The 12,562-nt window shown below is 45.0% G+C and overlaps 1 protein-coding gene across 2 annotated transcripts in view; it reads right to left on the bottom strand.

Annotated features, from left to right (window-relative positions):
* The window catches only part of DOCK10 (dedicator of cytokinesis 10), a 203,411-nt gene that overhangs the window by 100,208 nt on the left and 90,641 nt on the right, over positions 1-12,562 (bottom strand). For both annotated transcript variants that reach the window (XM_081143278.1, XM_081143279.1), the window contains exon 2: positions 11,450-11,569. In XM_081143278.1, the coding sequence (XP_080999404.1) occupies positions 11,450-11,569 (120 nt within the window). The remainder of the gene's footprint in view (positions 1-11,449; positions 11,570-12,562) is intronic.

The following is a 12,562-nucleotide window of genomic DNA, read 5'->3' as shown; positions in this document are numbered from 1 at the left end:
CAGTTACCAGCATTATTACTGTCACTGCTCATCAGCGAAGCTCCTAAACTTAAGCTGTTTCCTTCCCTGCAGAAATGAAAACTTGGACATCTGTCTGTTGTGACCAGTTTATTTCTATGGTATCTTTGGATGTTGCTGTTAATGCTAAAATAAATGTGAAATAAAGGAGAAATTATAAAATCAGCATTATTTTAATCCTACTGTAAATAATCTTATATTTCAACAGAATAAATTTAGCCCCTTTTAGAAGTTGTTTGTGTGTGTCTATGTGTAGCTACAATGAGGGATGGAAGGGCAGGAAGGGTGTTCAGTAAATCTGTACCTTGGAGAAAACAAATCATGCTTTTGGTGTCTTTTTTGTTGTTGTTGAAATGAACAAAATATTTTCAACTTCCACGCTAAGCAAACAACCTTCCAGTAAATGAATATACATAAACGAAAAGCATAGAGTATCTCTGGAAACCAAACATCTAAAACAGAATTCACGGGTGGCTTCCTCTTTCTACCCTTCAGTTCTGTGAAGCGGGGACTGCCTGCCATCGGCAGCCACCAGCCCCTCCGTGTGCGCTCCCTTTGATGACAGGGATGCTGGGGTGATGAGTCTCTTCTCATACATGGCACCAGCTGTTGGGATCTTACCCACAAATGATTCCTCAGAGATAATAAAGTCCATCTGAACTCTTTTAGTAAAGAGCAATTTTTCTAGAGTAATTATTGGAACAGATTCAAACCCCTCCTTATCTGGGGTGAAGATGGGAAGGAGAGGGGTCCGGGAATTCAGTCTTGCGAGTTCACAGCTGCTGTAAGCTCTGCCCCCAAGGGCACCCCCGTTACTATTCTTCCCATCGCAGACTCCTATTTTCTTCAAGTCCCCCCTTTCTTCCCTCCTGATGTGAGCTCCGTGAGGGCAAGAAATTTGCTCTGTTTCATCTATTGCTGTAACCGCAGCACCTGGTTGGGGGCGTAGGTACTTATTTGTCAAAGGGGTTGAGTTTGTGTGAGTATGCATACGTGTGTTCTGTGTGAACGTGCGTGAGTGTGCATGTGGTGTGTGAGTGTGTATCTGTGTGAGCATGTGTGAGTGGGTGTGGTGTATGAATGTGCCTGCGTGTCTGCTGTGTAAGTATGCGTGTATCCGGTGAGTGTGTGTAGTGTGTGGGTATGAATGCGAGGGTGCTGCACCTGGGTGTGTGTAACTGCACGGTGTGGCTGTGTGGGGAGTAGGCATGTGTGGTGTGTGAGCAGGTGCATGTGGGAGTGGGTGTGGCACGGGAGTGTGTCTGTGTGTGTGTGAGTGCTTGGGCGGCACGGGCTTGGACACTGTGAAAGAGGAAGAATGTCATGTGAATCTAATGAGATCAGAGACTAAAAAAAAATTGAGAACACTATTTTCAAGACACATCATATAGTAAAAATCAGTGTTCATCCCCAAACACAGCTATGGACTGAGCTTCCCCGGTCAGTGTGTTTGCCCCAGGATGTGACAGCTGAAAGAGTTTGGAAGTGCTAAGAGGAGTGGCCATCAATTCAAGCCAAGTGCGGGTTTCCCCACAGGGAGTCACCCCTTCCCATGGGAAGTACGATAGGGCCCATGTAAGATTTATTAGTATTTAGACTTTACATTTTTTCATTCCTTTTGAATTTCCTCTTTCATCTTGTTTCTTTTATGTTATTCACTCTGTTAGATAAACAGCAAATAAACTCTATTAAAGTTTGGAGTAGAAGATTAAAATCCACGCCTAAATCGAGCTTTGCTGGATTTCAATTATTTGGGGATAACTTATTTCCTGTTTGGACAGTTCATTCACAGATACACAGTGTCACTTGATTGGTTTCCAGGAAACATTACGTATTGTAATCCATTGACAAGATTAGGGAATTTTTTTCTCTCCATTTCAAAAGTTTTTCTATATTTCAGCCACTATTTTATAACAAACTTTTCATATAAAAAAGTTCCTCTTTTTCATTATGCACTATAGTCTCCTACTGATTTCTTCCTTTTGAAAAAATAGCTGTTCTAAATACCCTAAGTCTGAGGGAGAGGGGACTAACATGGCCCGAATGTAAGCTTCCAGTTCAGTTAGGCCATAAACCGATTGTCCCCCCAAGACCCCTGCTCTGTGGTAAAACACAATAGAGTGAACACTGAGCTCATTTAAGAAACTTTTTTTTTCTCCTTAATAGTAAGTTTCTGGAATGTGAGCTCCAGTTTGCAGTAATAATAAATTCATGGCTGCTTGATTCCTGATGTCATATAGTAAAGATAGAGCCCCCATACCAAAGCTAGTGCTCAGATGCAACGTATGAGACTGGGAATCCGCTCAGGCTGGGGTCCTAGAAACTGGTCCTGTGTGTGTGATCATGTGCACAGTGGCTGCGAGTGACTCCCGATGACCTCTGGTTATGAAATGACAACTGGGGTTGAATCGCCCTCATGTAACTATGAGCTAAATCTAAAGCATTATTTTACAACATGCTTGGAATTACTGCACATCTTATACCTTGCACAGAACGCAGAAGATACAAGGAAAGGTACTCCCATAAAATGAGCACTCACAGCATGCTGTTGATCTCAGTTACATTTTGTGGAAACAGAGGAGAATCTGCCTGAAAAAGCAGAAAGCCTCCAGACAGTTTCAACGGCAAAAACTGTGGTGCTTCTGCCCGTATTTGACTTCTTTAATGCGTCTCCTTCGAAGCAAAAATAAATTGATCACATAAAAAGAAAAGTATGGAGAGTCATATTTGTTAAGGTTACAGAGAATTTCTTTTCTGAGAACTGGATGCTTTCAGACCACTACAAACTGCCTTGGCCACAGCAGACTTCCTGTTCTCTTTTATAAACCGTGTGGTTGACAATTAGCACAGCTCGGGAGCGTGAAATGGGTCTGAGACTGCCCTGGATCTCAGCCCAGCTCCTCTTTCGGTGGTAGAGTTTTATAAGGGGTCTATTGTCCAGAGATTAGGCATTTGGAAATAAAACTATCATTTTTATTACGAAACAACGCATGCAGCCCTGTGTGTCATTTCAGGTCCATAATATTCTGACAGCTCAGACTGCAGCCCTGTCACTTTCTGTTTCTTCTTCTCTGCAGTGGGTCATCTCGGTGGCTTTGTCACAGCCACCATTCTGCTGGCTAAGGTAACCACAGAAGACTTCATTCCAAGCACATCGGGGCCATTTCTCAATTGACCAAAGGCCACTGTCAAAGTCTAGAAAAGAGGCTGCTCTTCCTACCCTGGCCTGAGCAGAGCTTCCTGGGACAGTACTGCAGATCCCAGCTGTTCAAAAAACAGGACAGAAGAATGGTGTTGGTAGTAATCAATCAATCAATCCGAGCTTGAGAAGTCAATAGGCCGCACAACAGGGACTATTAACTAACACTTCGCTATCAAACCCAACCTAAGCACGTGTTTCCAAGTGATCTCTACCTGAATCTCTCAGTGCCTTCCTCTTAGTAGAGCAGACACTTAACTACATTAGTTGCATAATGTAAACCTTTTTTTTTTTTACCACATTCAGAAGAGTACTGTTGTGATTTTATTTTGTTTTTATTTTTAAATGTATGAGAATATCACTTTAATACTTTCACTGTGCTTTAAGGGGAAGGTCCTCCTTGTTTTGCTGAGGTTCATCTGCATGGGGATGCTCAGATGGCGAGCCGTGGCCCATACCTGGACAGTTGTCCTCACCAAGTCAAGGCGAGCATGGGGGTGTCTCCACCACAGTGAGTGTAGAAAGAAGTAGGGGGTTTGGACCTGGTTTGAGTTTTACTCTTGGACTGGTAAACCACTGAGCAGGTCATTTCACTTCCTTTTTGAGATTCATTTTCTGGTCTTCAAAATGTCTCACCTCCTCTAAGGAGAGGAGGGACAAAACACTCTACATATGGAAAAGTGTGACCATGAACAGAACCCAGTGCTCAGTACAAAGATACTCATGCACCCGACCTCCCGAGGCAGGACTCCAGGCAGTGGTCAGAGCTCACCGCCCAGGGAGGCGCAGCGAAGAACCTGCGGGTTGGGAGGCCGGCAGACGTGGCCCCGTGACAAGCAGAGGAGCTCAGATACTAGCCCCCCCCCCCAGCCACCCCGCCGTGGCACCATCCCACATGGCTGCTCACATCCCTTCTTCCATGCAGGGCTCAGTCGTGCCCAAGCCTTGCCTGTCAGAAAAATCCTTTCTTTCCTAACCTCAGGTTTAGGATAGGTGCCAGCTCCTTTGGAAAACCTTCTCTAATTCATGCAACATACATTTTCTCTTCTCTGAACTATATGGTTCACTGCCTGGATCATACTTGAGATCTACAGCTTAACTATAGAAACTTTTAGAACCCAAAGCTCTGTTCATGATAAGCCACATTAAGTCTGCTTTGGGAAAAATCGTAACAATAAATGAAATGTTCTGCTGTGTTCTTTGGTATATTTTAAAAAATTCTTTTAAAGAATGAAGTACTTGGATGCAGACAGGGGTTTTTATGATTGTTTGGTACCCTATCTCTGACTGCCTACATCACCTCTATCTTAATGTCTAGAACAATCCTTTTAAACAAACAAACAAAAAGTGTTATTGAGATATAACGGACAAAGTTCAGCCTCTGAAGTGTAGAACAGTGCTTTAAATATGTTCACAGGGTTATATTTGCAACCACCATCACTATTTAATTTTAGAACATTTTCATCTCTCTCCCCCGCCCAAAACCCATACCATTAGCAGTCACTTCCCTTTCTGCCTTCTCCCCAGCCCTTGACGATTACTAATCTGCTTTCTGTCTCACGGATTTGCCTATTCTGGACACTTCATGCAAATGGAATCACACAGTATGTGGCCTTTTGTGACTGCCTCTTTCACTTGGTGTGACATTGTCAAGCTTCGTCCATGCCCCAGCACGAATCTCCTTCTTGGCAGAACTGTTTATTGGTTCATCAGTTGATGGACATTTGGGCTGTTACCACTTTGGGGCTATTTGAATGATGCAGCTACGACTGTAAGTGTCCAAGTCTTCATTTGACATATATTCCCAGTACGATGGAGCCCGGAGGGTCTCCACACATGCTCGTTGGGTTGAAATAGGCACTCTAGGCCCTTTCACCACAGTGCCAGTTATCTAACGGCACCGCTCACTGTGGGAGCCGGGGGTTAATCCCTCCCCCCAGGTGTGCACCTTATTTTTGCAGAAGGCAGCTGGCCACAAGCATGCTCTCTGGACAGAAACTCTAATAGCAAAAGTCGAGGTGCTCATGTTTGATTTCTGTCCTCCCAGTTACTCTCCATCCTTGAACAAGAGGCTTTTCGAATCTCAGCTTCATTAGCTTGTAAGTGAGAGGAATATTATCACTTAGAGCTAACCCAGATGGACAAAGACCATCACTTAGCTTTTAAATCGCAGTCACGGTGTTCTTGCACCAACACCGCGAGCCTTTCAGAGCCTGCTTCCCAGGCTCCGAAGCCAAGGATTAAAAAGGGGTTGAGATTCCTATGAAATGTTAAGTTGTGTCTCAGTAAGAGAGACAAGAACAAAAAACACACCCTCTTGACCGTTCTGCGTTTCAATTGAAAAAAATACTAAGGCCTCTCTGCTTCCTCTCACCAAATGACCCACATGCTGGAGTGTGGAAATCCCCATCACCTGTGGCTTTTTATAGCTACACACACACCATGAAAAGCACAAGCCGTCGGTTTGCTAAGAAGTCACAACGCGCTCAGTAGTAACGGAGCAGGTGAGAAGGGCAGGGCAGGGCGGAGGGGAGAGCCCGGGGACACCACTGCTGCAGTGCATCGGGGATCCGATACGAAGACGGGCTTTGCAAGATCGTGAAACTCTCCCCACAGGCCGCTCAGGTGTGCAGCGCAGACCTTCGGCTCTGGCGGAGGCACTGCCCCGGTTGGCGGCGCACCTTTCGAGCGTAAGCGCTGCCCTCGCTTCGTTGCTGATGTTCACAGCTTGGCTCACAGACGTGGGCCAGGAGGCCAAGTGGAAACGGAGCAGTTTTTCTGGGGTGGGCAGGATTGACATTGGGTGATTGCGTCTCCCCACAGCGTGAGGCGCTGCTGGCTCTCAGACCTCTAAACTTTCCTAGTTAAAGCCTGTGCTTCCCAGAAATGATCCCACCGCAGGCTCTCTGTATTGGTGTCTCCTTGAGAAACTCATTTCTGGCTTTCTCACTTATTTCTCTGCTATTCTGTATCCGCCTCTCCTTAAACCCGATCACTCCGCACTATGATTCATGTGTCCTTGAAACTGTCCTTAAGCTTTTGTTTTCCTCCCTTACTCCCCTTGCCTGTTTCACTAAACCACAATTTGGTGACTAAGTTCTTTGTGTTTTGGTCTTCAGTTTCGATTGCTACCAGCTTCAAAAAGAAAGAGGAGAAAACACAAGAATAGCAAACATAATTATTGCAGTAGGACGTGTTTTGGGCAGAGTTGATGGATGCGTCTCAGCTGCTTATTTCGAGTGAGTCACTGTCAGTCGTACAGATCGTCACGCCTGCTCCCAGAACCCACGCCCCGCGAGAAATCGTTTCTACCTGCGCCCCCGAGAGAAAGGAAGGTGCCGCTACTTCAGTCCCTTAACCTGGAAGAAGCCGGTTTTAATTCAATGTTCAGCAATCCTGACTGAAGGCCCATGGGCCAGACGTTGCATTGAGTACTGGAAATACAGTTATAAACTGATTTCTCCCTTACCCAGTAACAAAGAGCGTGAGGATACGTACATGAAGTGTCATAGGGAGGGAAGCAGCCAGACACTGAACTAGGCGGGACGAGTATCTGCAGACGGGGGTCATGATCTTAGTGTTGCTGTTTTTAAGGCGATATGTTGAGTGGTGTCGAGGAGGGAAGTATGTTAACGATCGTTTTCCTCCTCATCAGGCAAAGCCAATTAGTTCATTCTCAAGTTTCATTTCTGAGTGGCCTTTTGGTTCCTAAAGGTACTCAAATATTAAAGTTATATTCGAAAATAATAATCTACATGTTTCTGAAATAAATATTCCTTTTCTAGTTGCATTGTGCCAAGTGCCACTCTAGTTGCTGGGGGTCTCACAATGACAGAGATAAAAGACATCCCTGTCCTACTAAAGGCTACACTCTAATTGTGAGAAACACGAGTGACAAAGCACACCGTGATCTTTCTAGGTAGTGCTAGGTGCTACACAGAGAAGCAGGCAGGCCGATGGGAGAGAGTAACATAGGTGGGAGGGGGGAACGCAGGCTGGAAGTCAGGGATGTGTCTTTGGAGAGGTTGCATTGGAACTGAACCATGAATGAAAAGCAGGAACCAGCCCTATGTAGGGCCTACGAGTGAAGGCCCTGCGAGGTTGGCGAATTCAAGGAGCAGAAAGAATACCAGGTATTCACGCAGTGGGCAAGGGAAACGGGGCTGGGAGATACAGGCTCAGAGACCATCAGGAACCAGACGGCTGGGACAATGCCAAGAAGGAGCTTGACTGGACTCTCAAGGCACTGGGAAACCTTTGGAAAGTTTTAACCAGACGCCTGGCTTTATCTGATTTGCATTTCTAAAAACTTTCTTTAAATGATCAAAGTGGAGGCAGGGAGGAAGCAGGAATACCCCTTAAAGGTCAATTCTGGGAATCCAGCAAAAAATGATGATGATGATGATGATGATGATGGGTTGGGCCAGGAGTTTGGATAGAGAGAAACAATGTAGGAACTCTTGATGCTTTTCAACTAGAAGCGCTCTTAATCAACTTAATTCCTCACCCATATTAGGGCACACGCTTCTTAAGCACAGGGCTTTTGCTTTTCCTGTCAGCCTCACTCGTCTAGGAAGTGTTCTTCTATATTAAGTGCCTTGTGGGTGCTAAATAAATATTGATTAAACAAACCCAGTAATGAATGGTGTCTGCTCTAAGCGTGGGTGCTTGGAAAGGTGGAAACACAGAAGTGAGCTGAATTCTCCAATGAGTAGGACACAACAGGGCTAAGGTCCATTGGAAAGAGGGAGGGGACTTGGAGCTGCTCCCCTTCCTTCCATTCTGTGATACCCTAGGATTGGGGTGGTCACCTATGGTCACTTCCCACTGGGTGGGTGGAGACTGTCCACACACATCCCACAGAATCCTTACCGTTGCTCAGGGATGAGCCTGGGAAATGACCCTCTAGCCTGGTGAACAGGAGGCTTGCTGTTGGTGACCAACACCCCTGACATGTGACATGGGCTGTGGATGGAGCAGACAGGGGCAGAGAGCTTTTAAGAAGCCTCTTTATTCCACAAAGAGGAAGAGAGGGAAAAGACAAAACATAAAAAACATTTGTTTGAGCAGGGATCTGTATAGAAGAGCTCCCCAATTGTTTTCTGTAAAGGGTCAGATCAAAATTTTAGGGTCCCCTCTCTCTGCTGCAATGGCCTCACCTCTGCTGAAGTCAGCAGGTGTAGTGTGAAAGTAGCAGTTGACAACGGGTCAGTAAAAGCGCATCGCTGTGTTGAAATAGAACCTTACTCACGGGCACCAAAATCTGAATTTCATACCATTTTTATGAGTTACAAAATAGGCTCTTTTTTTCCCTTCAACCACTTAACCAGTTCTATGAAGAAAATACAACAGGCTAGTGTTTAAAAAACATAAATGTCATTCTTAGTTCACGGGACATACAAAAATAGGCAGCAGGCCACCATGGGCCACAGTTTGTCAACTCTTACTCTGTAGAGCAGGAAAGAGGAAAAGCTACCCACCTGCATTTTGTTCAAAAATGGCAACTTTATGTTGTAATAATATTCAACACCATCCTTTTGTTTGGCAGGTGCTTAATGCAAATGAAAATTTAGCTTTTTGTTTGAGGTGACATTTTCTGTTAGGAGGGACTGAGTGGCATCAGATGTCTCTTAAACATCTGCTATTTAGAAGCTGTTCTCCCAACTGGTCCCCCAGGTCCCTCTTCACCCTGTTCTATGTTCCAATAACACACCCCAGGTCATCTGTACTTCCTGAAACACCCAGTGACCTGCCACTTGCATTTCAGATCAGGTGCTAAGACTTCCTCTCTGACCACTCTCTGTCCACTCGCACCACTCTTCAGTCTCAGAGCTCCCCAGGGCCTTTGTAGCAGCTCCCTTCAGCCTGAAACACTCCTTCCTTCCCTCCCCAGGTTTCAGCATGGGTGGTCCTCCTGGGCAATTCAAAATTCAGCTCAAACGTCACCTTGCTAGAGATGCTGTCCTTGACTGTCCAGTCCAACCCAGTGCTTCTTCTACTCAGTTCCTATTGTGTGGCCCTGTCTCATTTTCTTTATGGAACTGCTCTTTATCCAAACTATCTTGTTAATTAACTTGTTTAATTTTTTTTTTTTTTTTTTTGCCTGGTTCCTTCCACTAAAAGGTAAGCTCCATTAAAACAAGGTAGTATCTGTCTAATTGCTGTTTCTCTATTCTGAGGTTCGTGCCTAACACTCAGTATTATACATTTGTTGAATGAATAAAGGAAGGACCTAGTCTGCGAGGTGGTCTGAGAATGCTATACTCAGAATTGTGCTAGTATATTTTCCCGGTTGGGAATGAAGGTGACTGTGTGTGACAGGAGTGAGGGTTGGGTGGGAGAGGAAGAGTATGGCCTTGAGAAATGGGCAAACACCAGATGTTGGAGAAGCTCTCGGGCAAAGCTAAGGTGTTTGTCCTTCATTTTTTTAAAAATATGTTTTCATTGATTTTTAGAGAGAGAGAGAAAGAAAGAAAGGGAGAGGGAAAGAGAGAGAGAGAAACACTGATCTGTTGTCTTCCATAGGCAACCCAACCGAGGACCAAACCTGAAGCCTGGGCATGTGCCCTGACAAGGAAATGAACCGGTGACCTTTTGGTGCTTGGGACAACACTCAACCAGCTGAGCCACACCAGCACATATAAAACAGTCAGGGTACTTACTGGAATGTTCACACCGGGAAAGTAAAAAAAGTATGTTATTATGTGCTCTGTTTACACCATTAAGGATAGCAAAGGTCATACCATAATCAGACCATCCTTAACTTAAACGAGTATGGAAAGATGCCAAAAAATGAAGACCAATTCAGTGTAGATGTTCCATCCTGTCTACACGCCTCCACTCTCTTCTTGAGTTGGGGGGGGCTTGGAGTAGCTTTTGGCATATTTCTGAACAACAGAGCTAGAAGGAAAGGTTCTCCAAGTTTCTATGTTGCTTTTTTGTGTGTCTGTGTGACAGAAAAAGGCTGTTTGCTAAGTTTTCCTCCAGTCTGAAAGAAAATGAAGATGCGGAATTAAAAAAATACAGTGTGGTTCAACTTTGTGTTTGCAGTTCAAGACCCAGTGGCCTGGTCCAACCACAGAAATGAGATTTCTGCATGAGATAAACTGCTCTGAAAGTGTGTCAGATGCTGAAGTGGGAGCCATTTAAAAATCTGAAAAAAATTGGCAGAGTTTCTTTTTTTCCTACCTGTAAACCTGTCTCTTTTCTTCCATCTTTCTTTGTACTTGGAACAGAAAGTTAACATCCATAATACATTCTTTTTGATTAACCCATGGAGGAAGGTGAAACCAATGAACCTTTAGAAGCCAGGAGTCAGATCTGCCCGCCAAATTAGGGAGGGAACGGAAGTCTGAGGCAGTTTGAGAAGTGTGAGCTCTGAGGCCCCAGAACTCCAGAGAGGTTCCCATGGACAGTGGCTGTTTCACAGAGTGACCCCGGAGCTGCCTTTTCATCTGCTTTAAAATGCTCATGTTGGTGATGTCTGAGGAGAGTACCTTTCTTTTAGGAAAAAAACAGGATCTCAATCTGCCTATTGAGATCTTTGTTTTCATAGTTAGATAGTAACAATTTTTAAATGTTTAAAATGACCACGAATGGAATGGTTGGGACACCTGGGTGCTCAGCATCCGTAACTTTACTGTGTTTCTCTCCAAAACAAATTTCCATTTTATTCATTCTGTTTACACCCCCAGAGGGGTCGATGTGCCAGTGAGCATTGTCCTAAAGAGGGCACACCTAGAATCACAAATCCCTCCACGGAGATGTGCTTGCCTACCTTCCTTTGCCCACAGGCCTTATCATTTCCTTATTAAAGAACACCCAAGATTAAGAGTGAATTTTAAGAACTGCATCTTTTGTGCCAAGAGGGTCCCGCCTTTGCCATTGGTTGGCTACAGTTGCTTGGAAGCTTTGAGGGAGGCAGTAGTCCAGGTAGGACAGTGGTTGGAAGCCCAGACTTTGGTGGGGACACAGTACTAGCTGGACCCAGGCAGTGCTCTGGGCTGTTCCTGTCCCAAGTGGCCACTGTGTCAATGAGCCCCATCCTCCAAATTTACAAGGTGCTTGGGCACTTGAAATTGCTGGATGTAGACGGTCATCCAGTGACTGTAACGTAGGGTGACCGCAGGGAAGGGCCGGGCTCTCTTAATCCACAAGGGGAGACAACACCCTTGGGAGGATCACCTTGCGGTGCCCTCCTGAACTTAGACGGCTCGAAAAGGGCACACTTACTGAAAAGTCGTCACTGGGGAAGAAGAGGAGATCTCGAAGGGGATTATTCTGATAGGTCTTTTCAAGTTCTTCGATGATAGTTTCATAATCCAAAGGCTCGGGAAGCCTGGGTTTTTCTTGCTGTAGAAAAAGAAAGCATGACATTAACCAATGACACATGTCGTCTTCTCAGTGCCTGGCGGGTTTCACGTCTCAGTATCCGCAAGGCTTTGACACTGCGCAACCTTTCGACAGACTCCCAGAGACTCCAGGTGTTTAGGTCAAAGCCACATAACTATTCTTTCCAGGTCTGAAATAACATGAGAAGGTCTCTCCCTCAGTAATTCGAGCTGTTCACACTGAGCCCTGTCACACCCGCTGACTATATAGGTTTATGTAAACTTTACCTCTGTCAATGGGAAGCAAGGTCTTCTGTTACTTGCTACACTATTATGATCATCACTTTTGCTGAATTAGATACTTCCTCGTGAGGTCTACTTGAGCCTGTTTTGAAATGTTGGCACCCTGCTAGCAATCAAAGTACCAGAGGCTGGCTTCGTTGTCACTGAAGCATGGGTCTTGTGTCAGGATTAATTGCTTGGCTCTGAGCCTTTTTGCCACGATAGAGAGAAGCTAACAGAAATGAACAACATAACTATTATGGACACCGTCAGGGAAAGTGGAGAAGAGCCTAAAAATAGCTAGATAATCACACTGCGTTAGAGTCCTGAGGCCGGAGCCCTGGCTGGGTAGCTCAGTTAGGCCGAGCGATGTCCTGCTGGGCCAAGGTGGCAGGCTCAGTCGGGGTCAGGGCACATACAAGGATCAACCAATGATGCATGAATAAGTGCAGCAACAAATCGATGTTTCTCTCTCTCTTTCTCTCTCTCTCAAATCAATTAAAATAAAATAAAGTCCGGGAGCTGAAAAGAAAGGCATTTCCCTCAAATAAATTGCCCATAGCACCAAAAAGATAAATAAATGTTACTGGGATAAGGTGTGATTGTTTTTCATTACAGGGCTGATGTGTTTAAAAGGTGAAGCCCAAAAGAAAGAACAAAACATTATGGAACAGAAAACCAAGGACAATCTGAGTTCCTTCGGCCCTTTGACAAGCATTTATGCCAACCTAAG

This window comes from Miniopterus schreibersii (assembly GCF_964146895.1).
Source record: "Miniopterus schreibersii genome assembly, chromosome: 7".
NCBI lineage: Eukaryota > Metazoa > Chordata > Mammalia > Chiroptera > Miniopteridae > Miniopterus > Miniopterus schreibersii.
Note: the sequence above shows the minus strand (reverse complement) of the source record. Positions and strands in the feature narration are given on the sequence as shown.